The 26,005-nt window shown below is 41.5% G+C and overlaps 1 protein-coding gene across 4 annotated transcripts in view; it reads left to right on the top strand.

Annotated features, from left to right (window-relative positions):
• The window catches only part of PRKCA (protein kinase C alpha), a 190,729-nt gene that overhangs the window by 112,875 nt on the left and 51,849 nt on the right, over positions 1–26,005 (top strand). For all 4 annotated transcript variants that reach the window (XM_083490032.1, XM_083490031.1, XM_083490034.1 and 1 more), the window contains exons 4-5: positions 9,801–9,912; positions 13,967–14,095. In XM_083490032.1, the coding sequence (XP_083346158.1) occupies positions 9,801–9,912; positions 13,967–14,095 (241 nt within the window). The remainder of the gene's footprint in view (positions 1–9,800; positions 9,913–13,966; positions 14,096–26,005) is intronic.

Here is a 26,005-nt window from a genome sequence, read left to right as displayed (position 1 = left end):
TGTTTCTATTTTTTTGCTAATAGTATTTATACAAAGAGATAAAACTAGCAACTTACTTCATAACATGAAAACTGACCTTATTTTAGGTCATGAGTATGTTTAGAGTTAGGCAGAGTAGCAATAATTTAAAAACTATTTCAATAATATATATATCACTTAATACTGTAGTTTCTGTGGTGTACTATAAGGATGCAAGAGGGATGCATAAAATCAATTAAAATTAGCAATAAAGTTAAGAAAAGTCACTTAAAATTGCTGCTGAAATCAAAGCCTTCCCCAAACACTGGAAGTTCTCCTGATCTGGGTGATCTTGCCTGAAAAGGAGTTCTACAGACTTGGACCTGTAATACTGAACACACAGTATGCTCCTGAGGCACATGAGTCATTTGTCTGAGCTGTGGGCAGTGCTTTTTTTCTGGGGGGACGCAGGGGTAAGCATACCCCTAAACATTTTGTGAATCTAAGTTTGGCCTCATTGAGGGGCAGTATTTCAATATGAGTAGGAAAATGAGAGTACCCCTAAACTTTGTTACAGAAAAAAAGCACTGGCCATGGGGAACTAGAAACAGTCACTTTCCAAAGATCTCAGTGATTGAGAAGAGATATAAGGTATCAGGCAGCCCTCAATGTATGCTGAGACCCACTAAGGCCCTTGTCAATTAATATAAAATAAACTTTAACTTGGCTTGATAGTATATGGGCAGCCAGTGCAAGCTTTTAAGTCCTTGTGGTAGTTAGTCTAAGGTTACCAGATTTTTTTCAAAGAAAACCTTTTTTAAAAAAAAAAAGAGAGGAAAAAAGTTATTAAAAAAAGCTCAGCCACATGTCCTTGCCCTCACCCTCCCGGTGCTCTCCTACCTCTCCTCCTCAGCAGCAACGGCGTGGCAAGCTTGGGGCTCTCCTCTTTTTTCTCCTTCTTCTTTCTCTCTCTTCCTTCTCCTTCTCCTCTCCTCCTTCTCCCTGCATCAGCTCCAGGGTTTTCCTGGCCCCGGAGCGTCGCTGGGCAGTCAGCCAGGTGCTCTGGCTCCTGGCTCGATTTGGGTTGTGGGGTGTGTGTGTCAGCGGTTCCCCCAGTTGACGTGCCGGGCATCCCCGTTTCCCCCTTGGCAGTGGCAGCAGCAGCGGCAGTCTCAGCAGCCTGGAGCCAGCCTAGTAGCGCTGTTGGCTCTGGCTGGCTTCAGGAGCTGCTCACTGTCGTGGCGCCCGCCATTTTGCCTTGCCAGAAGTCCCCATATGATGTGTCTTGTGCAGTTGAACCATTCATGCAACATTAATTCCCTACTAGTAAATCTACAACACTTAAAATATAAATCTGGGGACATTAAATGAAATCCAGGGACATTCTGGGGACGGATTTTGTCCGGGGACAGATTTGTAAATCTGGGGACTGTCCCTGGGAAACAGGGACGTCTGGTAACCATAAGTTAGTCACCACCAGCATTCTAGCTGCAGCATGGAAACCTCATGGATTGAAACCATTTCAACCAGTTGTCTGAAACTTTGCAATGACTGATTTCTGCTGGGAGGGAGTTCCATAGGGTTGAGCCCACTACATGGAAGGCATGATTCCTCATTGATACAAATTGTGCATCTGGTCAGTGGGGGCCAATGCCCCTCCCATGTCATCTCAGTGATTGACTTGGGACATTTTACTGGAGTGTCCAGACCAGGTGGTAATCCCACATTGAGTGCATTGCAGTAATCAAGAGTTGAGGGTACTAGTCCATGAATCAATATGGCCAAGCTATCTCCGTTCAAGTACAGCCATAGTTTACACGTGAGCTGTAGGTGGTAAAAAGTACTTCTAAACTGCTAAGGCCACCTGAGTTTCTAATACCAAAGATGGTCCCAAGAGTCCTGTTCTTTTATAGGAAATAGAACCCCATGCAGAACAGGCAACTGTCCAGTCTTGTAGACATGAGAGTGTGTTTTTAGCTTTTTGGAATCATTTGTTTAAGTTATGGGCTGTTTTGAGGACCTCATGACTACTCATCCAGACAGATTGTAAGGCCATGCCCATAGATAATCATGGCTTAGAGATATGCGGATGAGCCGGAACAAGCCTGAGTGTTGGGCTTGCACATTCTGCCTCCCCTCTCCTACACCTGTGTGGCAGAGAGGAAGGCTTCATAAGAGTTTGTTTCATTTTAACTAAATACTGGTTTTAGTGTTATCTTTGAACAGGGTCCTCAGTTTAGAGCAAACTTTGGTTAGTTTCATAACAGGTAAGCTCTGGAATATTAAACTAATCATAGTTCCTTTTAAATTAGGATCTATTGCTTTATTAGAATCTATGACCAGGTTCTTCAAAACTTAGCCAAAATCCTCCTCCAGTTCATATGCTTCTCTCAGGGTTGCCCTTATAGTGCTAATCTTTGGTTTAGCATCATGTGCCATAGAATTGTGCAGCCGTAGAGTCAGAAGGCTGAAACCTGAACATTACTCAAGTGACAGGCTGTATCTCTGACAGTGTTCTAAATACTGAACACGATAAATTGAGACTACAATTTTAGATCTCAGACTAAACAAAAAACCCATTCTTAAATAAAACACGATAATTAATCAGCTGTATTTAAATCATCTTCTAAGATCAAAACTTCAGTGCTGTCATTTTAGTTTTTGAAAGTATCCTTGGAATCAAAGCTATATTTTCAGGAACAACATCATGGGGAAGATGTTTCTAGGACAAGAGTTATTTTTGTTACTGTTATTATTATTGTTATTGCTATTGTCAGGAATTATAATGTTCTTAGTATGATCCCATTAAATTTCTAGTACTAAAATGCTGTATGTTAAATTTGGTATTACGTTGTTGTTGCATAATTATGAAATTGTTTCTGCCATGGCTGATTTTGATTTTGTATTCCTTTTCTCTCAATTGAAAGCTGCTTTGAGCCTGATTGTTTTTGTAGAAAGGTGGCATATGAATAAAATTATGCTGATGTTGAGGTTTGTATGTAACAATTGCTGTGCCCTAAACAATGCTTTTAAAAGCCTTGAAAACACTGAATGTATTATTTTTCTCAGAAATAGATTGTATGTTAGGTGTTCATATTAGTTGTAGCTGCATTGTAGAGCTCCAGCTTTTGAGTTGCTTAATTTTGGGTTTGTGCATTAAATTGCCATTATGTTGGTTGTTGTCGTGTTTTTTTTTTTAATGATAATTAGAAAGTGGCATGTTTCTGTTGTACCAACTGCTGGCAAGCTCTGTATAAATCAGAGATGGATAGACTTCAGGGTTGTAAGAATTAGGTTTTGTGTTGTTTTATTAAACTGCCAGAATTTGGTTTCCGGTAGCAAAATGGAAACTGAGCTCATTGTCTTTTCACACAGAAGCTGGCCCTTGCTTAGCACTTGATTACCAACAGAGCGGAAGAGAAGTGTATGCACAGCTTTTACGAGGGGTGTAAAACATTATCCTGCTGGGGTTGTCTTCTCTCTGCTGGTTGTACTTCCATTTCACTGCTGGTTTTCTCACACCCTTGTCCCGGGGGTAGATCTTCACTCACCCCTTCTTCCCTAGTGGTGGTGGGACAGCCACCATTTTGTGGTTCACCTCAGGTGCCAAAATGTCTTGGGCGAACCCTGCTGTTGGTGTGAAGAATCTGTGGGAATAGAGGAAGGTTGTCCAGTGTGTTGCCCAAGGGCCACATGTGGCCCTCAGTGCCTTTATCTGTGTCCCACAGCAACATTTGATGCCTCCCAGCCCTTGCACTGCTACCCCAAAGCTGGTCTTTGGCAAGGAGGTGCAAGACTCTGACAGGGTCCTATATTCCTCCCACCTCCTTCCCAAAGCCTAGTTAGTGTTCTCCAAGCTTTGGGGAGGAGGTGAGAGGGCCTTTGCTCCTCCTTCCAAATCCAAGTGCCTTGCTTACCTGGCTTTGGGAAGGTAGTGCAAGGGCTGGTGTGTGTGTGTGTGTGTGTGTGGAATTTTGACACCCATCCTCCCACCCTGTGTGACAAGGCAGTGTGTGACCCATGGGTTCCGTGTTGAAGTACTCTTGCAGCACACTTGGTATGAAAAGTTGGGCTGCCCTGGAATAGAGTAAATACAATTTTGCAAGTTTCAAAGGTGGGTAAGCTAATACACTTAGTCCTCTATAATTTTCAGAAATGCAACCCTTGCCTCTCACTAAATGGTAAACAAACAAAAAACCGCTTAGTCTTGGTATTTTAAGTTTATTTCATATGGTCATTGTTTTCTCTCTCACTGGAAAAAAAATGTTGTTGTTTTTTACTTTTTCATTTAAATTATCTTGCCCTCAAGGAGCCCATTTTTTAGGGTTCCTAAAATGCTTCCTGTTTTTGTTTTTTCTTCAACATGTTCATTAAAGTGTAAAGTGTTGCTTTCAGCAAACCATTACATCTAATACAAACATATATCTATATACAGTGGTATCTCGGGTTACATACGCTTCAGGTTACATACGCTTCAGGTTACAGACTCCGCTAACCCAGAAATATTACCTCGGGTTAAGAACTTTGCTTCAGGATGAGAACAGAAATCGTGCTTCAGCAGCGCCGCAGCAGCAGGAGGCCCCATTAGCTAAAGTGGTGCTTCAGATTAAGAACAGTTTGAGGTTAAGAAGAGACCTCCAGAACGAATTAAGTACTTAACCCGAGGTACCACTGTATAGATATTAATTTTTCTTCCTATAGTTTTCCAGTAAATAGTTGTGTGCTGTTTTTATATCCTTAATAAGGGTAAAGCTATGATTGTCTACATTACCTTTCTTCCATCTATGCTTTTGAGCAACTGTCATAGAAGCCATATGTCAAGCTTTAGAAGTTACTTTTTTTCAGTGGCAGCATCTGCCATCTTGGCACCATCCACAGAACTTTCAGGCAATTCTGGAAATGTCTGGAGATCTGCTGTGATTCTACTTCCTGATAGGTGGCTGCCCTGGCATTTTATCTGCTGCTCTTTCCTTGGCCAGAAAAGTATCAACACTGAGGGATTAAGTCAACAGAAAAAGAGAGAGGATACACCTAAGGTCTTAGTTCAAACTAACCTTTTAAATAGCAACTATGTAGAGGTAATATGAAACAGGTTTCTTACTTTATTTTTGTAAGCTGTGCTTTAGGAAATAATAACTGGAGAGGAAGTTATTATAAGCTTTGACCCTGGCACCCAAATGCCGCAAGCAATCCTTTCAGTAATAGTAGTGTTGCAGAAGAGACTTGCTGTGTTAGCGTTCTGCTGCCCCAGTCTTTTTCACATCTTCGTATGGTAATGGCATTCTTTTTTAAAAAATTAAATTAATTAAAAAATAAAACAACCGGTAGAAATGTGTTACCACATACCCTTTTGTGTGTTTCCATGAAGTTTCAACATCATTATTGCTAAATAGTTTCTCCTAATTAAGGAAGTATGCGCTGTGACTTCTTTGAAATTGAGAATATGGGCCAATCACTTCCTTTACCAATGCAGGGCACGCTCCCTTTTTTACAAGCTTTCCATCTTTAGAACGAAAAATAATATTCAATGTAAATCTGTTAAATGTCTAACACTGTATCATACCGGATTTCTAAAACAAGTGCAAATTGAAATGATAGCCAAGCATCCTTTGAGTGCACCGTCAAGTCTGCGGTCATGTACATAATATCTGTGCTTTAAGAGGAAAGTCTGATAAGCGCCTAGGCCCCAGGCAGCCCTTGAAGACATGTTGATACCCGTTCTAAGATTGTTCTCACTTGCATATCAACAGTTTCCCACACCCCTGCATGGTGGTGATTTCCAGTGCATCAAGGAGGAGCCATAGGCGGCTAAACCCAATTCCTAGTTCAGGAATGAATAAGTAGCTGTGACACATAAACAAAAAGCAAACAAACCCATTGTATGAGGCCTTGGTGACTTCACCATTCACCTGATAGGGCATGGGAATTGCTTTAGGCCCTGTGGAATTGCTAGCATCCATAAGGGCATTGCTGGAGAACATTGCCAATTTTTAAGAAGCGAGTAGAAATACAAGACATATTGTATAGCTTTTTGGAGATGCCTTCTTGTACCTTTTAAGCAATTGGCCAGATTCAGTGGTTGAACGGGGATTATTAAGGAAGGTCTAATGAAAGGATTCTGCATTAGAAATTTAGGAGCCTCCCTTGGTTGGCTCTTTTCCAGATGTGAAGTTCTTGTCCTTCCCTGATGCCAGATGTTCAGAGGAGAGTGAAGGGGAGACCTTAGCAAGGAGACCACTGCTGGATGAGCTACAGTGGCTTCTTTACATTTGTCAGTGCTATCCTTGTACCCTCTGGGAGTTTTTGGGAGGGTTGCTTATGAAAATTTACATTATTACAGTTACAGAAAGTTCTGGACCAGAAAAAATAGTGAAGTGTAGCTTGCCCTCATTATAAGTGTAGAGATCTCAGCACTGACGTGCTGGTTGCCATATGCCTCAGACATCTGTTTGGAAATTTTTGTTCAAAGAAATATCATTTGTACCCACTTATTATTCACTTGTTTAGGTTAGGGATGGAGAACCTGCTGCCCTCCAGATGATGGTGAACTACAGCTCCCATCATCCCTGATCACTGGCAATTTTGACTGGGACTGATAGGAATTAGAGTCCATGTGGACCAAAGGTTCCACATGCATACCTCGTGTTTTATTGTTGTGAGTCAACTTGTGAATCCCATGAAAGTCACATGTTGAAAAATGATAGAAGATGCTACCTGTTGAGAACAAGTTGGACAGACACCAATGCAAAAAATAATTGTTTTTTATTAGACTTCCCTATATGTTGTTCTGCCTCCCTCTAGAGGGGCATGTAGGTACTTTAGACACTTCTCAGTTTAGATATTCTTCAATGTTTTGAAGATTAAAAGGAATCATTCACGGAAAGATCTGCACCGTTAGTGGCATGAAGAAACATATACAACAACTCCCCTCTTTAGGGACTATTGTTGCATGTGTATAGGGCAGCTTTGGGGTGTAGCCTGTATGTGGTATGGGACTTAAAGGGATAAGTGGCCTTTTGTCCACAGAAATCTGAAGTATAGTTGTCTGGGGACAGGAGATGAAGCATTTGTCATTGGGCAATTGAATATGGCTTCAAGGAGCTAATTGACAAGGGTTTAAATATCACATCTAATTTATATTGCATCTATTTTGATGTTGTTACAACAATGCAAAAACACAATATTAAAATCAGTTTTAAGGTGGATTCTAAAAGCATTCATCTCAGGTGTCAAATCCTAGTGTTAAAGAGATACAACCTTCAGCATATGATGAAAGCTGTATGATGGCGGTGTCATAAGCCTCTCTTCTTGCAGGGAGGGAATGCCACAGAGAATCCGTTCTCCTGGGCTGCCACCTCCCAAGTCTCTGGTGTGGAGCCACCTGAGAGATTCTGTAGGGAAGGAGATCGTCTTTTAGGTATTTCAGGTAGTTATTTAGGGCAATAAGCAGTGATGTGAGCACCTTGAATTGGGCAGGCAACCAGTGCAGCTGTTATAAAACAAGGGTTATGTGAGTTCTAAATAATCATCAGTTTCAAGTTGTCTTCAGGGGCAACCTTGTAGAGAGTGCATTGCAATAACCTGGTCTGGAAGTTACCAAAGCCTGGAGTACATTGACAAGGTTATCTTGTCCAAAAGGGGCTGTAGATGGCAGACCAGCTGTGCCTGGAAATAGGCACTCCTAGCTACCAAGGCCACTTATTTATGTATTTATTTCATGAAATTTAAGCACTGCTCGACTGTAAACCCTCAAAGTGGTTTACAAATTGATCCCGTGACAATGTTGGACCCAGGAGTGCCTCCAAGCAACGGAAGAAATTAAGTAGATTATTGCACACCAGAGCTTTCGGCACAATAAATTGATGTCCAAGCCTCTAGAGACCTCTCTGTTCTTTTGCTGCTGCAAAGAAATTTGGGAGCTCTTCTGGAACTTCACTGGTCTGCAGCAGAAATGTTTCTGTCCCACGGTAGTGAAATGAGGTCTCTGTCCCTAATAATGCTCCAGATCTGATGCATAAGACTCGCTTACCAGTGCATGCATGTGAGGTTGTATTTGCCTCCTTCTTTTTGCCTCCATATTATATTGTTATACTTAATTTGGACCTGCGTTATAACATCGTGGGGCATGTTATTGTTTGTTCCTGCAAAATGACCTTCTGCTTTTGTAAATAGAGCTGAACAAAACCTGCTACTTTATGATCCTGTAATAGTACTTAAAATATAACTCAATATAAATATTTGCAAATGAATTCATGGTCCAACTGAGATGCATCTTGTTGCCTAGGAGCTACATTCCTGATTTCAAACTTTTCTTTCCAGCTTTGGCTGAGAGAGAGCTGCTAGATTTCTCTTCCTTTCCCTCTCTGTTCTCTTCTATCCTTATATATTGCTAACAACAACAACAACAATAACAATAAGAAAATAAGGCAGATGAAACGGCTACTATAGTATCTTTAAGAAGCTGCCTTATCCCAGGTCAGAATATTTGTCTGTTTCATCCAGGGTTGTCCTCTTTGTCTGTGACTCTCTCCAGGGACTTGGGCAAAGTCTTTTCCATCTCCTGCTAGGTGACACTGTAGGAGATGCCAGAGATTTGAAGCTGGATACTTCTATGCACAAAGTTACCACTGAGCTACAGATTCTGCTGTGTATAAATGCACCCCTGTAGGTCAACTAATGGAAGGGAACATGATGTCTCTTATTCTGTGTCCGTCAGCTATATGTCAGCTTCCTAGACTGTTAGAGGGGCGGGGTCTTGTCCCATGAGGGACCACACTAGCTTTCCCTCTCCTGCTGCCAACTATAGGGCAGATGAGGGCAGATGGAGCCAAGCTGTGCTGCTTGTTCTGGAATGTGTTTCTCTTCCTGTGACTGGTTCAAATGCTGAGCAAAAGAAAGGAGGCAATAACTATATACCTCTCCTTCTCCCCCTTGCTCACACACAAAATCTAAAGCAGGATCTTAGCTTTTATCTTGAAAAAATGTAAAGCACAGTTCACACATGTAGGCAAACATACAGGTGGCTGGTTGAATGAAGCAGAACTATATGGGAGCCGTTCTGCATAGCTACGCTCACAAGTGGGGACTGGCTCCCCATGTGGTTCTGGCTATTTCCACCATGATACCAAAAGTTGTTAAAGGAGGGTTCCAAGGTCCACATTGCAGGAGTCACATGCCACAGTGCCACAATGTCATAATGTTCAATTTCAGGTGGCCACCTAGGTACCAGATTTCGGTTATTGCTAAGTTGGGGGCAGCCGCCGAGACCACATAACACCAGTCTTGAAAGACCTACACTGGCTCCCAGTACGTTTCCGAGCACAATTCAAAGTGCTGGTGTTGACCTTTAAAGCCCTAAATGGCCTCGGCCCAGTATACCTGAAGGAGTGTCTCCACCCCCATCGTTCTGCCCGGACGCTGAGGTTCAGCGCCAAGGGCCTTCTGGTGGTTCCCTCATTGCAAGAAGCAAAGCTACAGGGAACCAGGGAGAGGGCCTTCTCGGTAGTGGCGCCCGCCCTGTGGAACGCCCTCCCATCAGAGGTCAAAGCGATAAACAACTACCTGACATTCAGAAGACATCTTAAGGCAGCCCTGTTCAGGGAAGTTTTTAATGTGTGATATTTTACTGTATTTTTGGTCTCTGTGGAAGCCGCCCAGAGTGGCTGGGGAAACCCAGCCAGATGGGCGGGGTACAAATAATAAATTATTATTATTATTATTATTATTATTATTATTATTATTATTATTAGAGATTTAAATGAACTTTTCAGCACTGTGGGAAGAGTTATGTGCTTTTATTTCTGAAATATTATTTGACACCTGATTTCTGCCTTCTTCCTTAGGATCCCAGAAGCAAGCACAAGTTCAAAATCCACACGTATGGAAGCCCAACATTTTGCGACCACTGCGGGTCATTGCTTTATGGACTTCTACACCAAGGGATGAAATGCGACAGTAAGCAAAAACACCATCCACCTCACGCTATTAAGAAAGATTTTTTTAAAAAATGAATGAAACCATTAGGCACTGACCAACTTCTTGGCAGGAAAATATCGCTTCAGTTACTGTTAATTGCAAGCATGACTGTCCATTTCAAATTAATATTTGAGCACATCTGGCAAAATACCGTATATGAAAGGAGCTTTCTCCAATGTGGATTTTGCTATTGCAATATTTTAATGGAAACTTACTGGAAGAAAGAGCTACTACTTTCAATCAGCGGTTGAGTTGGAACACTGTGGTCAAAAACCCAAGCATTAAAAAAAATATTAAATGCAATTTGTGGCTTCATAGTTCTTTTCTGTACTGTCTGCTCAACCATTCTGTGTCTTCCTTACTTCTAACTTCAGTCTTCCTTAAACCACGATCGTGGAGACTAGGACAGTGTTTCATGTGGCATGTCCCTTCTTGGATGGGTGGTGGGAACCAGTTTGCGACGCCCTCTAATGGAGGAGCAGTACCCATTCCCAACACTTGGGCCTCGACCTCAGTTTCTTCTGGGGAGAGCAAACTCTTGCCAAAGCAGTCACCATTCTTGAGTCTATTTCACTCAATGGTTCCTAGCACCAGGCTTTGGCTGGATGCAGAAGATGAGTATATGATCCTAGGGTCAGAGGTAGTACCAACCATGGTTCAAAAGAAAACTGGAGTCGTGCCCAAGCATTTCGAAGGACTTGGCTTGTCAAGCGCTTGGGAAGTCATTCCTTTGAAAGAAGCTTTCAGTCAGTGTCCCAACACGACTATTGCAGAAGAAGAGTTACTCTGAAGAAGAAGCAGATGCAGGCACATACCTGTCATTACGAAGACACAGAGAAAGGCATAAATGTAAGAGGAATCACCTTCCAAAGCACCAGTGATTGGGAAACCACTAAGAGAAATTCTGCAGTTCCAATGTACCTTTGTTGTCTCCACCACTGTGGTAGCTTGAAGCGGAGGGCAATGCTGACCTGCTCTCTATAGCCCCAACACTGCAGATAACACTCATGGGCACACCATTTCCTCATAGCATTTAAATCCCCCAAAATAGGGCTCAAGGTGTTGGTCATTTTGTCTATGTTTCTTTTACCTGTAGCAATCTAGTAGGGATCCAGTTCTTCTAGAGCCATCTCCACTGTTCAGAATCAGGCTAATACTATAGGAATAGGAATGTCACAACTGTACCTCAAATTGGTCTTGGGGAGGGGTCTCAAGAGGAATTTCACCTTATTGGGACCAGGCATTGAAGGTCTGAATGGCATTAGCCATGGTAGTCTAGTTCTACCTCTTAGAATGCTTTGTACATTATCTAAAATAGTCTTTCCCAACTCAGGGCCCTCCAGATGTTGTTGGACTACAACTAACATTAGTCCCAGTCAGCATGGCTAATAGTTTGGAATCTCAAATATTATTGTAGCATGTCAGGTTGTAGCACAAGCTAACCTGCTGTTCCTTTTGGAGATGCAAGACTAGTTATAACAGTTTTTTAAACTAAAAGCAGCTGTTGCCAGGAAGTGCACAAACATTTGTTTTTGAGTTGCACTCCTCTTCAATAGCTTTAAAAATAGTAAGCTCTCACATATGACTAATGATGGCTTATAAGCTATTTGGGGATTCCTTCGAAGTCAGTATTTACTGAGACCAGTGATAAGATTAGCGTCTGAAGAGGAGTCAGAGGCTCTCATCCAATATATTCCTGTCTGGGAGCCTCCCCTTTTCTTCTGATATTTGACATTACTATTAATCCCATTTTCTGTGTTAGATGTATACACATCACAAAGATTCCTGCACCTCCAGGTATTCTTCTCCATTGTTGACTGGTGTACATCATGGCAAACCAGGACACCAACTGTAATTTAAAGTCCTCAAGATCTTCCTTTCCTTTCCTTTCCTTTCCTTTCCTTTCCTTTCCTTTCCTTTCCTTTCCTTTCCTTTCCTTTCCTTTCCTTTCTTTCTTTCTTTCTCATTTACTTACTAGCCAACTTTGAGAGAAGCTATTTAGGTCCATCTCACTCTTCTTCATATGGGAGTAAACCAGAGCAGGGACTGAAGAGTATTGGAATCCAGCAACATCTGGAGGGCCACAGATTCTGCACCACTGCATGAGAACTTCCTGTTGGTCTCCACTTGAGTGTGTACCTGTGTGAAAGAGTTTCAGATATGCCTGGGCTTGTTTCCACACCATGCATGGCAGTGGTGTCTGAAGAGTTGTCAGCGGTGGAGATGAATCTCTGGAGGTGCAGGGATCTCTGTCAAATATCAGAAGAAAAGGGGACAGGGTCTTCACAGACAGGAATATATTGGATGAGAGCCTCTTACTCCTCTTCAGACACTGGTCTTATCACTGTTCTCAGTAAATACCGACTTCTAAAGGTAAAGGTAAAGGGACCCCTGACCATTAGGTCCAGTCATGGCTGACTCTGGGGTTGTGGCGCTCATCTCGCTTTATTGGCCGAGGGAGCTGGCGTACAGCTTCCGGGTCATGTGGCCAGCATGACTAAGCCGCTTCTGGCGAACCAGAGCAGCACACGGAAACTCCGTTTACCTTCCCACCGGAGCGGTACCTATTTATCTACTTGCACTTTGATGTGCTTTCGAGCTGCTAGGTTGGCAGGAGCAGGGACCGAGCAACGGGAGCTCACCCCGTCGCAGGGATTCGAACTGCCGACCTTCTGATTGGCAAGTCCTAGGCTATGTGGTTTAACCCACAGCGCCACCCGCGTCCCACACCAACTTCTAAGGAATCCCCAAATAGCTTGTAAGCTATAATTATCATATGTGAGAGCTTACTATTTTAAAAGCTACTGAAGAGGAGTGCAACTCAAGAAAAATCAAGAAAAAGAAATCGCATGGAAATGGTTTCTGTGAATATTTGGCTGCTCCCTACCCCCCCCCCCCAGTAATAGGAAAAGGGAGTGTTTTTCCCTTTGTGGATTCTACCAGAAACTTTTTCCTGCCCCAGCACCAAGTCAGAGAGACGAGCCATGTTGGATAAGAATGAAATCTTACTGTCTTGTTCTTTGCTAGGAAGCCATGGTTTTCTTTCCTATCCATCCTAGTTCCTATCTGATACAGGGTTTTTTTCCCCATACATGCAAATTACTCTTATAAATTATCTTAATGATATTTCCATGTATCATGTAGTCATAGTTCTTCTGCCAGACACTTTCTTCATCCCTTTCCTTGTTCTTGACATTCTCAATTGCATTTCTCTTGATATTCTGCCCTTTCTAATCTTCTCTGTCCCTTTTAAGATCTCCTGGCAGATGTTTGATCAACTTAAGTTTTGCCGCATCTTAGGCAGAGTTTGTTGTCTTCAGTTCAAATCCATACCAGTTTTTGATGCCACTTCTGACACTAAAGTCTTTTCCAATCAGCTTGGTGATTGGAATGTTGTCTTTGGTTCTGAGCCCATCCGCATTTTACACACTGTCTTGTAGTTCCAACACACAGAGACACACGGACACACACAGAAACACATCTCTAAGGCTACATGTTTCAACAGATGTGCGAAGTGGGAGGGACGAATGGCTCTATCCTTTCACTTCTGGATGTTCCTCCACTTAAAACTGCCTTTCCACAAACTGCTTATTTTGCCTATACGGAAAGGATACAGGCACAGGATCTTGTCTTAATTTTAAAATTATTAATTCCGTTACCTTGTTTTTTTACCATTTTAATATAATTATTCTATGTTTTTCATTGTTTCTACATATTTTACATTGTTTTTAACTCCACATTTAATAGTATACTTAACGTATTTTATTGTGTTTTATGTGCTTTCTTTTCTTCTTATCTTCTTTACTGGTCATTGACCAAATTTTTGCCGTAATTCATATGGAACATATGGGTCCTGCCATAGGGGCTATGAACTCACAGATTTCCAGTACTCACCTAAAGAAGTAGTTTGGGTAGATCTGCTGTTTGCTGTGATTGGTTTTAGTAATGCAGTACAGTCGCAATCCTTAGGATTCTACCCATCGCCAATGCTACGTAATGTAAGATGTCGAATTGTCTCCTTTCTGATCTGCAGCCTGTGATATGAATGTTCACAAGCAATGTGTAATAAATGTACCCAGTCTTTGCGGAATGGATCACACAGAAAAAAGAGGAAGGCTCTATCTGAAGGCTGAAGTGAATGGTGAAAAGCTTGAAGTCACAGGTAAGAAAGCTGCAAGCCTCATTATAGAACTCCTATTGGTTTGGTAGTATGTCTGCTCATTTGCATTTAATAGCTTATGTCAGCACAATAATACATTTTCTAGCATTGCTTTAGTCTGGTCAATAAGCCCAATAGCTTCTGCGTGGCTACACACAGTTGGCTGCACACAGTTAAAACTGGCTATTCTTGCAATCGGCATTACAGCCTAGTAGGTTTTTCATCACACAGATAAATGACTTCAGATGCTGAACACACATTAAGAAACCACTGGAATTCTGCACCATCCACCACCCCTGAAGACAGCCATTTCCTCTTGCCGCTGTGCCATTTGCTGGTGATTTGGCTTGAGACATTTCACCGAGGCAGCATATAAAGTACAATTGGTATAGTACAGTGGTACCTCGGGTTACATATGCTCCAGGTTACATACGCTTCAGGTTAGAGACTCTGCTAACCCAGAAATAGTGCTTCAGGTTATGAACTTTGCTTCAGGATGAGAACAGAAATTGTGCTCTGGCGGCGCAGCAGCAGGAGGAGGCCCCATTAGCTGAAGTGGTGCTTCAGGTTAAGAACAGTTTCAGGTTAAGAACGGACCTCCGGAACGAATTAAGTACTTAACCCGACACTGTGTGTGTGTGTGCACACGGGTTGCGATTCGCCGCTTCTGCACATGTGCATGATGTCATTTTGCGCATCTGCGCATGCGCGAGCAGCGAAACCTGGAAGTAACCCTTTCTGGTACTTCCGGGTCGCCACAGGACGTAACCTGAAAGAATGTAACATGAAGCGGACATAACATGAGGTATGACTGTACATAGCTTTGAAAACTCCCCATGTTTCCTATAGATCTCAAAATCACAAATAAATGTAAACTAATGGTGGGAGTCACCAGGCAAGCCTTCTCGGTGGAAGCTCTACTCGATGGCTTCCACTTGTGCAATGTGGCTTTCCCCCTCCCCTCCCCTGTTCGCCTCCTGAACCCCTCAAAATTGGCGAGGGGTGTGTGAGAGAACTCCAAAGTGGGAGGAGGAAAGGGATGAAGGTTCCATCTGACAAACTTACAGGAATTCGATATAGCGCAGCAATGAATTCCACCCCAAATAATTATTTTTGGAAATCCTGGAATTATGTTTTGCCTTTCTGAATGTTTTACTACATCTATCATTTAATTCTTACACAAACGTTAAACTTGAGATAATATATATATTTTTAACTTCTTACTTGCGTAACCGCTTGCTTTCACTGGGGCTTATATCTCTTCTCTTGCCTGTACCGTATCTTCACCATCAAGAAGAACTGAGACTAGCTATTTGTTATTAAGGCTTGGATCTAAAACAAAGGCTCACAATTAAAAAAACACTTAAAATATTTATAGTTTAGTAACTTTTTATTTTGGCACTCTTCTCCAAAACAAACGTGCTGGGTTATAAAATATTCTTAATACTTACAAATTTGGCAACTTGTCATCTCACCCACACTGACCTTTACTGGACTGTATTTCAAATAGAGTTTAAAAAAATAAAATAAACGCAATTCTTGTGACAGCAGTTGGTACACCCAGTTATTTAATGTGTTTACAGAGAAGAATTTCCAGCTTGAAATTAATTGCTCTCTGTACTTTGCAATGGCTGTTTGTTGTGCTTATACAGTGTATATAACTTTGTCTACTTTTGTGGCATGTTTTCGTTATGGATGTGCCAGCAGTCTGATTTTCAAAAGCACAGGGTGGCACTCAGTCGGTATAAACCTGGGGGTCGAGGTCCACTTGTGCCGTGAGACCTTTCCACCCCTTTCTACCCACTAAACCCATTCCAGGTGTGGCCCTAACCCTCCAAAGAAGATTTAGGGGGAACAGAGGTGAGGAGGAGAGGGAAACAGGTTTTGTTGTGCAACTGGACCTCATTCTGCACACACAACAACTTAGTTGAATCTTGCTCTTAGACAATAAATGCCAGTAAAAAAATAGCAACAGAAGGTAGTTTGGAGCAAATGAGATTAGATGCTTTTTCTGTGGAGACCTAAGGAGCTGCCAGAGCTGGTGACTTGGGTGCAGAGTTCCACTCTACTTATGGAATGCTCTCACTGGAGGAAGTGGGGAAAGGTGGTTTCTCCAGTTTATCTGTGCTCCTTATAGTTCCCTGCAAATCTGCTTGGGACTATTGGAGACCATCTAGAATTATGTGGGATGTTCTGTTAGGGGCTGCAGGGGTAAGGAGAAATTCCCTTGCCTCACACTTGCCTTCAGCTGAAGGCATAGCTGTCAACTTTCCCCTTTTCTTGCGAGGAATCCTATTTGGAATAAGGGAATTTCCCTTTAAAAAAGGGAAACGTTGACAGCTATGGCTGAAGGGATCTACTGGATCTTCCATGACTGGAAGCAATCCATCCATTTGTGGAATGACCATCAGAGGGCCTAAGTAGATGTGTGACCACATTTAATGTGTGCAAGTTCTTTCCTTCCAAATCTTTACCACAAAATACATAATTCTACTCTCTGATCTAAGTCTGGTATTAAATCTAATACATCACACCAGCTCTCAGCTTTGTAGAAAGCTATAGCCTTGGACCCCACTATAGGAAAGCTTATATGTGAATTCCTTTTTCTCACCCTTTCTCTCCCCTTTACGTTTGTTTGTTTTCTTGAAGCTGTTTCTTTGCTTTTGTAATTATTCTTAATACCAGGAAATGTTTTTAAAAAGTGAACAGATACAATTTTTTTGCCCATTTTGTGCTAAAAATGCATGCTGTTAAATATTACTGCTGGGCGGTACTCAGGCTAATAAAAATGCTTTCTCTTCGGCTGTATTGGCATATCTGAAGCAATAGCCCATGAAAATGCAAAGCATGTTTTCTGCATTCTCTGTGAAATAGCATCATTTATCAGCTTAGTGAGAGCAAAGCATTATTAGGGTCTGTTTCTGTTAATGCATCAGTCGGAAGTTGAATTTGCGCTGAGCTAGCAGGCTGTTTTCTATGGTCCATCTATTGCTTTCAGTTCCAAGGTTATTATTTCCAAGGCAATAGTAAAATAATAAAAATGTGTCATATATATACACAATTTGTGTGATGTGTGTGTATATAAAATAAAGCATTTATTTCTGATTTATTGTGTGTTTGTATATATACACATGCACACCCCTTGAGTCTGGCAGGGCTATCTGTGGCGTGCTTTTGTTCAATTATAATTATGATGTTTCAGCAGTTATTTTGAGAAGGAGTTGCACCCATACTGGAAAATTGCACTGAATCCCTAAATTTAATTTGTCCTGTGCTCTAGATAGGGAAGTATACAGTCATACCTCGGGTTACAGACTCTTCAGCTTGCATTTTTTCAGGTTACGGACCGCTGAAACCTGGTCGTGCACATATATATATATATATATATATATATATATATATATGAGAGACCTTAGAATTCCTATGACATATGATAATAATGAAAGTTCTCTTTACCTACCCCACAGTGTATGCACTAAGAGGAAATTAAGAGGGGGTTTTTGAGTGTCAATTAGTAGACTTTGCAACATTCTCACTTCTCTGCTTGAGAAGAAGCAATAAAGAATCCAGAACCTGCAAGCAGTAACGTTTTAATTAAAATTTGAAGGAGCCTTTATTAATGAAACCTCTTGAAATGAGTTTATCTCAGAGAAACGGCAAGTAGTTGGGGATAATGAAGTGAGAGGTAGACCATTCACTTCTGTGAAATGGGGCTTGCTTCTGAGTAAACATTACAGAAGGATGATGACCATGAGGCAGGGTAACACTGGTAAATATTGCATTACATTGTGCTGTTTAGAACCTCCATTTTAATTCTGTTTGCAGCTTATGGGTAACAGTGCTAGGGGACTCTAGTGTGGAAGCTACATAAAATGGATTAAGCATCTTTTTCATTTTCTTTGTTAAACTTTTTGCATTCATGAACTATTGAAATTGGTTCTAGTGTTCTTTGGCCACCTCACATATTCTGCTGCCACTGCGCCGCTTGCGCGCAATTTTCGTTCTTTTCCTGGGGCAAAGTTCTTAACCTGGAGCAACCACTTCCTGGTTAGCGGAGTTTGTAACCCGAAGCGTTTGTAACTCGAAGCATCTGTAACCCGAGGTACCGCTGTAGTCATTAGGATTTGTAAAGTGATGCACTTGCCTTAAAATATATATATGCTTACAACTACATCAAAACCTCTAGTTGTTACTCAAGGCACTTTATACAATGCAATGAAACTCAATCCAAAGCAAAGCACTTTTTGTAAGACAAAATGGGGACAGAAGAGTGAATTTCACTTTTATATTCATATGGCAAAAATTGTCCATATATTTCAGTGCAAATGTGTGGACAGAATGGCAAGTTTACATCACAGGGTGAAGGATCCTGCCTTAAATAAATTGGTGCCATATCCTTTTTGTGACTTAATTCGTATCTAGCATGGCTATTGGGAAGTTTTTTCCTATTCCGAAAAAGAATTGGACATTAATAATACATCTGCTTTGACCTCTGTGAATTCTATGAAAACATGTTCCCCCTTATGGCACAGATGAAGCAAGATCTGGTGGTTGACTGCTCCTTAGCAAGTTCCTCCAATAGTTGCCTTTATTTCTATTGGTTCGCATCTTAAATTCAGTTTAATCTTGGGCTAGGTCTTTAAACTTTAGAACACCACTTCCATTACTTCCAAATTTGTATTGACTTCCACTTGAGGCCAAGAGCTTCAGTTGATGAATGTGAAAGTAATGCTGTTTTCTCCACGCACACACCCCCCTTTCATTTTCCTTTTTGCTGATCTTGGATTTTAATTTAGTGTTATGTAGTGCAAAAATTCTGTAGGAGGCTCAATCAGAGTTCCATTTGATCTTAAAATGCTCCGCGCAAAAGGTCTTACCTTGCCTGATGCCCTGAAGCAAGAAGAGCTAGTTATTTCGAAATTTTAATGTTTTAGGTTAAAATGAGTTGAATACAAAATCGACACTGTTGCGCCATCTCTCGTTACTGAGGAGGTGGCTGCTGTTTTTGCCTCAGCTGCTCATACTTCATCTCCCCCTTGGAGGTACACTTTGTCTTCCGTGTGTGTGTGTGTGTGTGTGTGTGTGTGTTTTAAAAAACCATAGTTATTTCAGGCTGAAAGATAGGACGTGTAGGATATACAGCTACCATAGTAAATATAGGGCTGGACCCAAATGGGCTACTTTGAAAAGCAGCTCAGGAGCTTCAACTGGTACAAAATGCAGCCACTCAACTGCTAACACCATACAGCCAAGCGCTTGTAAAAGGTAAAGGTAAAGGGACCCCTGACCATTAGGTCCAGTCGTGGCCGACTCTGGGGTTGCAGTGCTCATCTCGCTTTATTGGCTTAGGGAGCCAGTGTACAGCTTCCGGATCATGTGGCCAGCATGACTAAGCCACTTCTGGCGAACCAGAGCAGCGCACGGAAACACCGTCTACCTTCCTGCCAGAGCGGTACTTATTTATCTACTTTCACTTTGACGTGCTTTCAAACTGCTAGGTTGGCAGGATCTGGGACCGAGCAATGGGCGCTCACCCCGTCACGGGGATTCGAACTGCCGACCTTCTGATAGGCAAGTCCTAGGCTCTGTGGTTTAACCCACGGTGCCACCCGTGTCCCTTTAACCCACAGTGCCACCCGCATCCCAAGCGCTTGAGTATATTGCAAATATTGTACTGGTTACCAGTAGGTTTCTGAGGCCAGTTGAAAGCACCTTGAAAGTCATGAATGGTTTTGGACTGGGTCACATAAGGGGCCACCTACATCTGTATCAACCTGCTTAGATGCCCAACTGCAAAGATAATTTGGTCAGCAGGCAAACAGAATAGGGTCCTCTTAGTGGCAGCTACCCTCCACCTTGTTCAGGGTCAGCTGCAGGTGTCAGACCAGGGAAAAGAGTTATGTTGGGTTTATTATAGAGAACTCAATGAAAATGTCAACCTAGCATATTGTGGCTGTGAAAAAGTCAAATTCTTGATTAAGACCTTCAGACTCATGGTGGACTCTCGTCTAAGTAGGAATGATAGGCCTGGGGAGATAAGGCTTCACAATGTACCACAGCTTCTCCTTGCGAGCTTGTTTACAGATACAGAAAAAGCCAAGGTATATGGGAGCTACTTACTTACAGCAAGTAAAAATGTACAGTATTTCCTGATGACCTAGAAACTATGGCCCTATTGTTAGGAGGGGGGGGGAGGCAAAACAAAAGAGGGGTCATATGATTTCCATGTCACCCAAAAAGCTGAAATTTATCACTCATAGAGAAAAAGGTATACTGATTACTAAACCAGTCTGAAAGGGGAATTTTTTTCTGTTAGCCCTCAAAATTTGAGGGTATTTTCCCCATATAATAGATCAAGTCGATCGGCATATGAGGTAGAAAGTTGGACTGTGGGAGTTTTGTTGCCTCTTCACACAGAGGAATCAGACTTGGATTTGGGAAGATAATATTTCCAGTAGGAGCCAAGAACTTGTTTGCAGGATGCAAGCTTCATTTACGTTGTATGTATTTACTTGGTGAAGAGGCTCAAGGCTTTGGCCTTGTTTAAGTTTCCAGGGTGTGGGAGTTCCACAGTTGTGGGGCAATGACTAAGAAGGTATATCCATGCATCCTTCTGGTAGTAGTAGTACAGTGGTACTTCGGGTTACATACGCTTCAGGTTACATACACTTCAGGTTACAGACTCCGCTAACCCAGAAATAGTACCTCGGGTTAAGAACTTTGCTTCAGGATGAGAACAGAAATCGTGCTCCGGTGGCGCGGCAACAGCACGAGGCCCCATTAGCTAAAGTGGTGCTTCAGGTTAAGAACAGTTTCAGGTTAAGAACGGACCTCCGGAACGAATTAAGTACTTAACCTGAGGTACCACTGTAGTAGTAGTAGTAGTAGTTTTATTATTTATACTCCACTGTTAGAGGGTGCTTGGAGGTCACCGTGACTAGAGTGTAGGGGATTCTTAAAGACTAGACTCGAGCTGTTTACACTGTGCTAACAGTTCAAAGGCATATTGTATAAGCCACTGTTCTATTTTCATGTACACGCTTTCCTCCTCTATGGAATATATATGGAGGTGTTTTCTTCCTTAGTTTAAGGAGAGTTCTGCAAAAGCTCTTTTGACTTCCAATGAGAATGGCACTCTGTAAAACTAAGAATTAATGGGATTTGAACTCAGGAGCAAGAATAATGGCTAGTCATCACATTCTTTATTTAGGCAGCTTGTGAAAGAAGGAAATTTTCATATTTAAAAAGGCACTCATTTTTGCTGATTGAACATGCTGCGGAATGACTTGACTTCTGTGTGATAATGAACATCCGAATTTTAGATAGGATTGGACTGAAGCAACCTAACCACCCCGAGTTTGTTATTGTGATTCCCAAGCTTCACTGAAGCACTTTCCCTTCCCTACTGTTAACACATATTTATTAATTTAGAAGATTTCTAAGTCACTTTACGTTCAGAAGACTTGTCAAATCAATGAACAGGAGATAGAAATCAAATACAATTTAACCGAGTTTCAGAGCGTTAAATAAAGTAGAGATCTAATGATGTACAAAAGAGTAACAGAACCATGTATAAAATAGAGATAAAATAAAATAGAGATCAAACATAAACTCAGATCTTACAACAATGTAACAATCAAGTACACTGTGAAGAAATCTCAAAACAATGATACAACGCGCAGGTCAAATACAATTCAAAGAAATCAAGCAATATACCAAACAGAACTTGAAGACAAAAAAATAAATAAGTCTCAAAATGGTATACAGTATAAAAATCAAATGCAGTATAAAGTATTAATAATCAAATAAAACTTTTAAAAATAACCTTATACTATTAAATCAGTAACACCTACAAAGACAGGTGACAGATAACGTCAGATATAATAAAGCATCACAATATTTTTTATGTTATATATTAACATTATTTTCTCCCCAGTCCCCACACTCAAATAGAGACTTTTTAATGCTCTGTGATTATTATAGACTTACCTTTCAGAAGTCAGACCTGTGAATGTAATGAAGAGTCATTGCTCTCATGAGGCATATTAAAATAGTATTGCTGAACTGAGAATAGTAGTGTGTTACAGAGCCTCATAATACAGAGGGCCATAATGAAGATGATAACTGGAATGAAATTTGATGCCATAAGGAAAACACAGTCCTCATAATTTATTTTGGTGCTTAGACCAACAGCTCCACTGCAAAAATAAAAATGCAAAAGTCTAATGTTTCATTTATTGTGTCATTTGACAGACAACTCAGTAGAATAATATTTGATGTGTGTGTGTGTTTCATGTGGGCAATGTGTTTCGTACTCTCTAAGAGCATATTATTGACATCAAAAGTAATATAATTTGGGAAAGGTTGGCTTCTGGTATCTGTAATATTGATTGCATTGGAGATTAGATTCGCTCTCTAATATTTATTGCATTGGAGATTAGATTCAGTCTCAACCTATCAAGCAGATGTGATTGAGGCACAGACTAATTTCCATTTGGCACGTAGGGGAGTGAAGTTCTCAACAGCATAGGAGAAAGGGAGAGGTCTAAGCATTTGCAGTGCCGAAAATATGCAATAAATCATTAAACCTACCCTCTTGTAGATTTTACTGTCAGCAAGTCCCTGCCTCCACTGTTGCTTAAAACAAAACACAAATCCTAAAAAAACCACCACATTATTTCAGTGTAACGTTTCAAAAGTACTGAATGCTTGAAGCTCTTGGTCATAATTGAGAAATAATGTCTCTTCTGGTTCGGTGTATTTATTATTTGTATTTTGTCTGAGGTTTAATCTCTTGCCCACCTTATTCCAGAGACTGGGGTACGCAGCATTAAATTAACAAGCAGGTTAGCATAGAATAAAACTGACAACATTTAAAAGATGTTAAAGGCTATCCCCACCTCCCGGATTTAAAGTAATATGAAAGGGGAAGGGATTTGTGTCAAAAGACACTGGGTTTTTAGGGGGAAAGTATTCTCCTGAAACAGCTGCTGGGTTCTTTCTGTTATCCTCAGTGATGTCAGACCCTCCAAATGTTCCCATTTTCCAGGAACAGCCCCAGATTTACAGAAGCTGTCCCAGTTCTGATTAGATCCCAGAATGCCCCACTTTTCCTTAGGACATCCCTATTTTCACTGGAGAAATATTGGAGGGTATGGAGTTCTGTGACCCCCCCCCCAGCCAATGAGATTAGCAACTTTTAGAAGACAACCGAATGCAGCCCTCTATAAGGAAGTTTTTTTACAAAAACAATTAATGTTTTATTGTGTTTTTAAATATGTTGAAAGCCAGTTAGATGGGTGTCGTATTAATAACAACAACAATAATAATTGAAAAAGATGTACAGTGGTACCTCGGGATGCAAACGGGATCCATTCCGGAGCCCCGTTCGCACCCCGAACAGAATGGAAGACACGACAGCGCAACTGCGCGTGCGCGGGTCGCATTTTGCTGCTTCCGCGCATGCGCGTGACGTCATTTTGACCATCTGCGCATGCACAAGTGGTGAAACCCGGAAGTAACACGCTCCGTTACTTCCGGGTCGCCGCGGAGCACAACCTCAAAATACTTATCCTGAAGTGTAATTATCCCAAGGTATGACTGTACCTATTTTCATCAGATAAATATTGGAGGGTATGTGGAGTGGGTTTTATGGGAACTTTAAAACTGGAAATATTTTCCTATGCAAATTAGAGTAATAGAGGTCTTCAGCAGACTGAGTCATATATAGAAGCAGTTGGAATATACCGGTACCCACATGATGTTTTCTCCCCGTGTGGCTCTCACAAGAAACTGTAACTTTTGGTTGCCTTATTCTCCCTAGAAGCTATTGGTATCTCTAAGTAGGGTTTCTATTTAGGAACTTAGCAATACCTTGCAAATTGAACTCTTGTGACTCTTTTTCTTCAAGGTTTTAAAAGCCTTTATATTCTTCAATATTATAAAAGCCTCATAAAAGGCAGAGAAACAGTTCTACGTGGACTAAGCGTGGGGGAGGGAGAGCTTTCTGGAGAAGGGGAGGGCTTCTAATTTACTTTCCAAGGCTATTTTTTTTTATTTAGTGTGTCTGTGTTAACATCAAACCTCTCATTTGGGGAGTAAAGAGCTGCTCCTTTCAGCTATGCCTGACCCTGTCTCATTAAAAATAGGCTGCCATCAAAGAGGTGGACTACAGAGACGGTTTTTCTCTCCAAATACCATCATCATCCTGCTCTTTTGAAAAAGAAGCACTCGTTCAACGGAGGGGGGAGGCAAAATCAGAGTGCTAATTATGCAGACAAAAATACAAATAGGCCAGAAAACAAAAAAGCGAGCAAAATAATGACCTTTTTCTTTAGCAACCTGTGTTTAATGTGAACTTTACTAACAATTCTTCTTTGAGCATTCTCCCTTTGTTTTGTGCCATTCAGTAGACTCATTCGCACAACGTGCTAATGCAATATTTGCACATAATATGATGCCAAGGTACATGGCCTGCTTTAGTCGTAATATACGTGTGTTTCACCCTCACACCTTCTGTAATTGGCAGTGAAACAAACCCCGGAGTGCCAGGCTTAGCATTACACCTGAACCAGTGCTTGTACCGTATTTCTCCCAAAGAAACCATTATTGGGAAGCCAGTAACAAACCTTGGCTTCACGTTGTGGGTTGTTTAGAGAGGGTTATGCTCTCCCATGAGGCTTATGTAGCTTAGCCCCTGGGTAGTATGTAGTGGCAGGACCATGGCAGAAGCTCAACAGCTGTGATCACTCTGGAGACCTGCACCTGTTTAGACTAAGCCATGGTTTGCACTACATCCAAGCCAATTAGAGTAAACCATGGTAGCACACTACATCAGGTCATTGTGCCACCCTAGCTTTCTAATTAGGGATTTGTTTCCCAGGATTTTTATTCAGTTTAAGCTAAGTGCTGCTTTTCTGCAAATTTAAATGATCATTTGTATTCTGGAAAGGAGTATAGATTTACCCATATCTAATACTACACTTTTAATGAGGGTGAAAGAGGAGAGCGCAAAATATGGTCTGAAGCTCAACATCAAAAAAACAACAACCAAGATCATGGCCACTGGGCCCATCACCTCCTAGCAAATAGAAGGGGAAGAAATGGAGGCAGTGAGAGATTTTACTTTCTTGGGCTCCATGATCACTGCAGATGGTGACAGCAGCCACGAAATTAAAAGACACCTGCTTCTTGGGAGAAAAGCAATGGCAAACCTAGACAGCATCTTAAAAAGCAGAGACATCACCTTGCCAACAAAGGTCCGTATAGTTAAAGCCATGGTTTTCCCAGTAGTGATGTATGGAAGTGAGAGCTGGACCATAAGGAAGGCTGATCGCCGAAGAATTGATGTTTTTGAATTATGGTGCTGGAGGAGACTCTTGAGAGTCCCATGGACTGCAAGAAGATCAAACCTATCCATTCTTAAGGAAATCAGCCCTGAGTGCTCACTGGTAGGACAGATCCTGAAGCTGAGGCTCCAATACTTTGGCCACCTCATGAGAAGAGAAGACTCCCTGGAAAAGACCCTGATGTTGGGAAAGATTGAGGGCACAAGGAGAAGGGGACAACAGAGGATGAGATGGTTGGACAGTGTTCTCGAAGCTACCAGCATGAGTTTGACCAAACTGCGGGATGCAGTGGAAGACAGGAGTGCCTGGCGTGCTCTGGTCCATGGGGTCACGAAGAGTCGGACATGACTAAACAACAACAAAAACGACAACAACAACAACAACAACAACAACACTACTACACTGAGCTGTTTTCCTCTCCCTGCAATGCATATAGTATGTAATGGTGCAGCAAGCAATTCATTTGATTTCGTTTTGAAGCTTACAAAACATTTCAAGTAAAATGATGCAACCTGTACATGTTGCTTTCCTTACTTGGCATTATATTTTTAATGCTGGGTTTCAT

Source organism: Podarcis liolepis, assembly GCF_965112155.1.
Source record: "Podarcis liolepis genome assembly, chromosome: 2".
Classification (NCBI taxonomy): Eukaryota; Metazoa; Chordata; class Lepidosauria; order Squamata; family Lacertidae; genus Podarcis; species Podarcis liolepis.
This window is presented reverse-complemented; position numbering and strand designations above follow the sequence as displayed.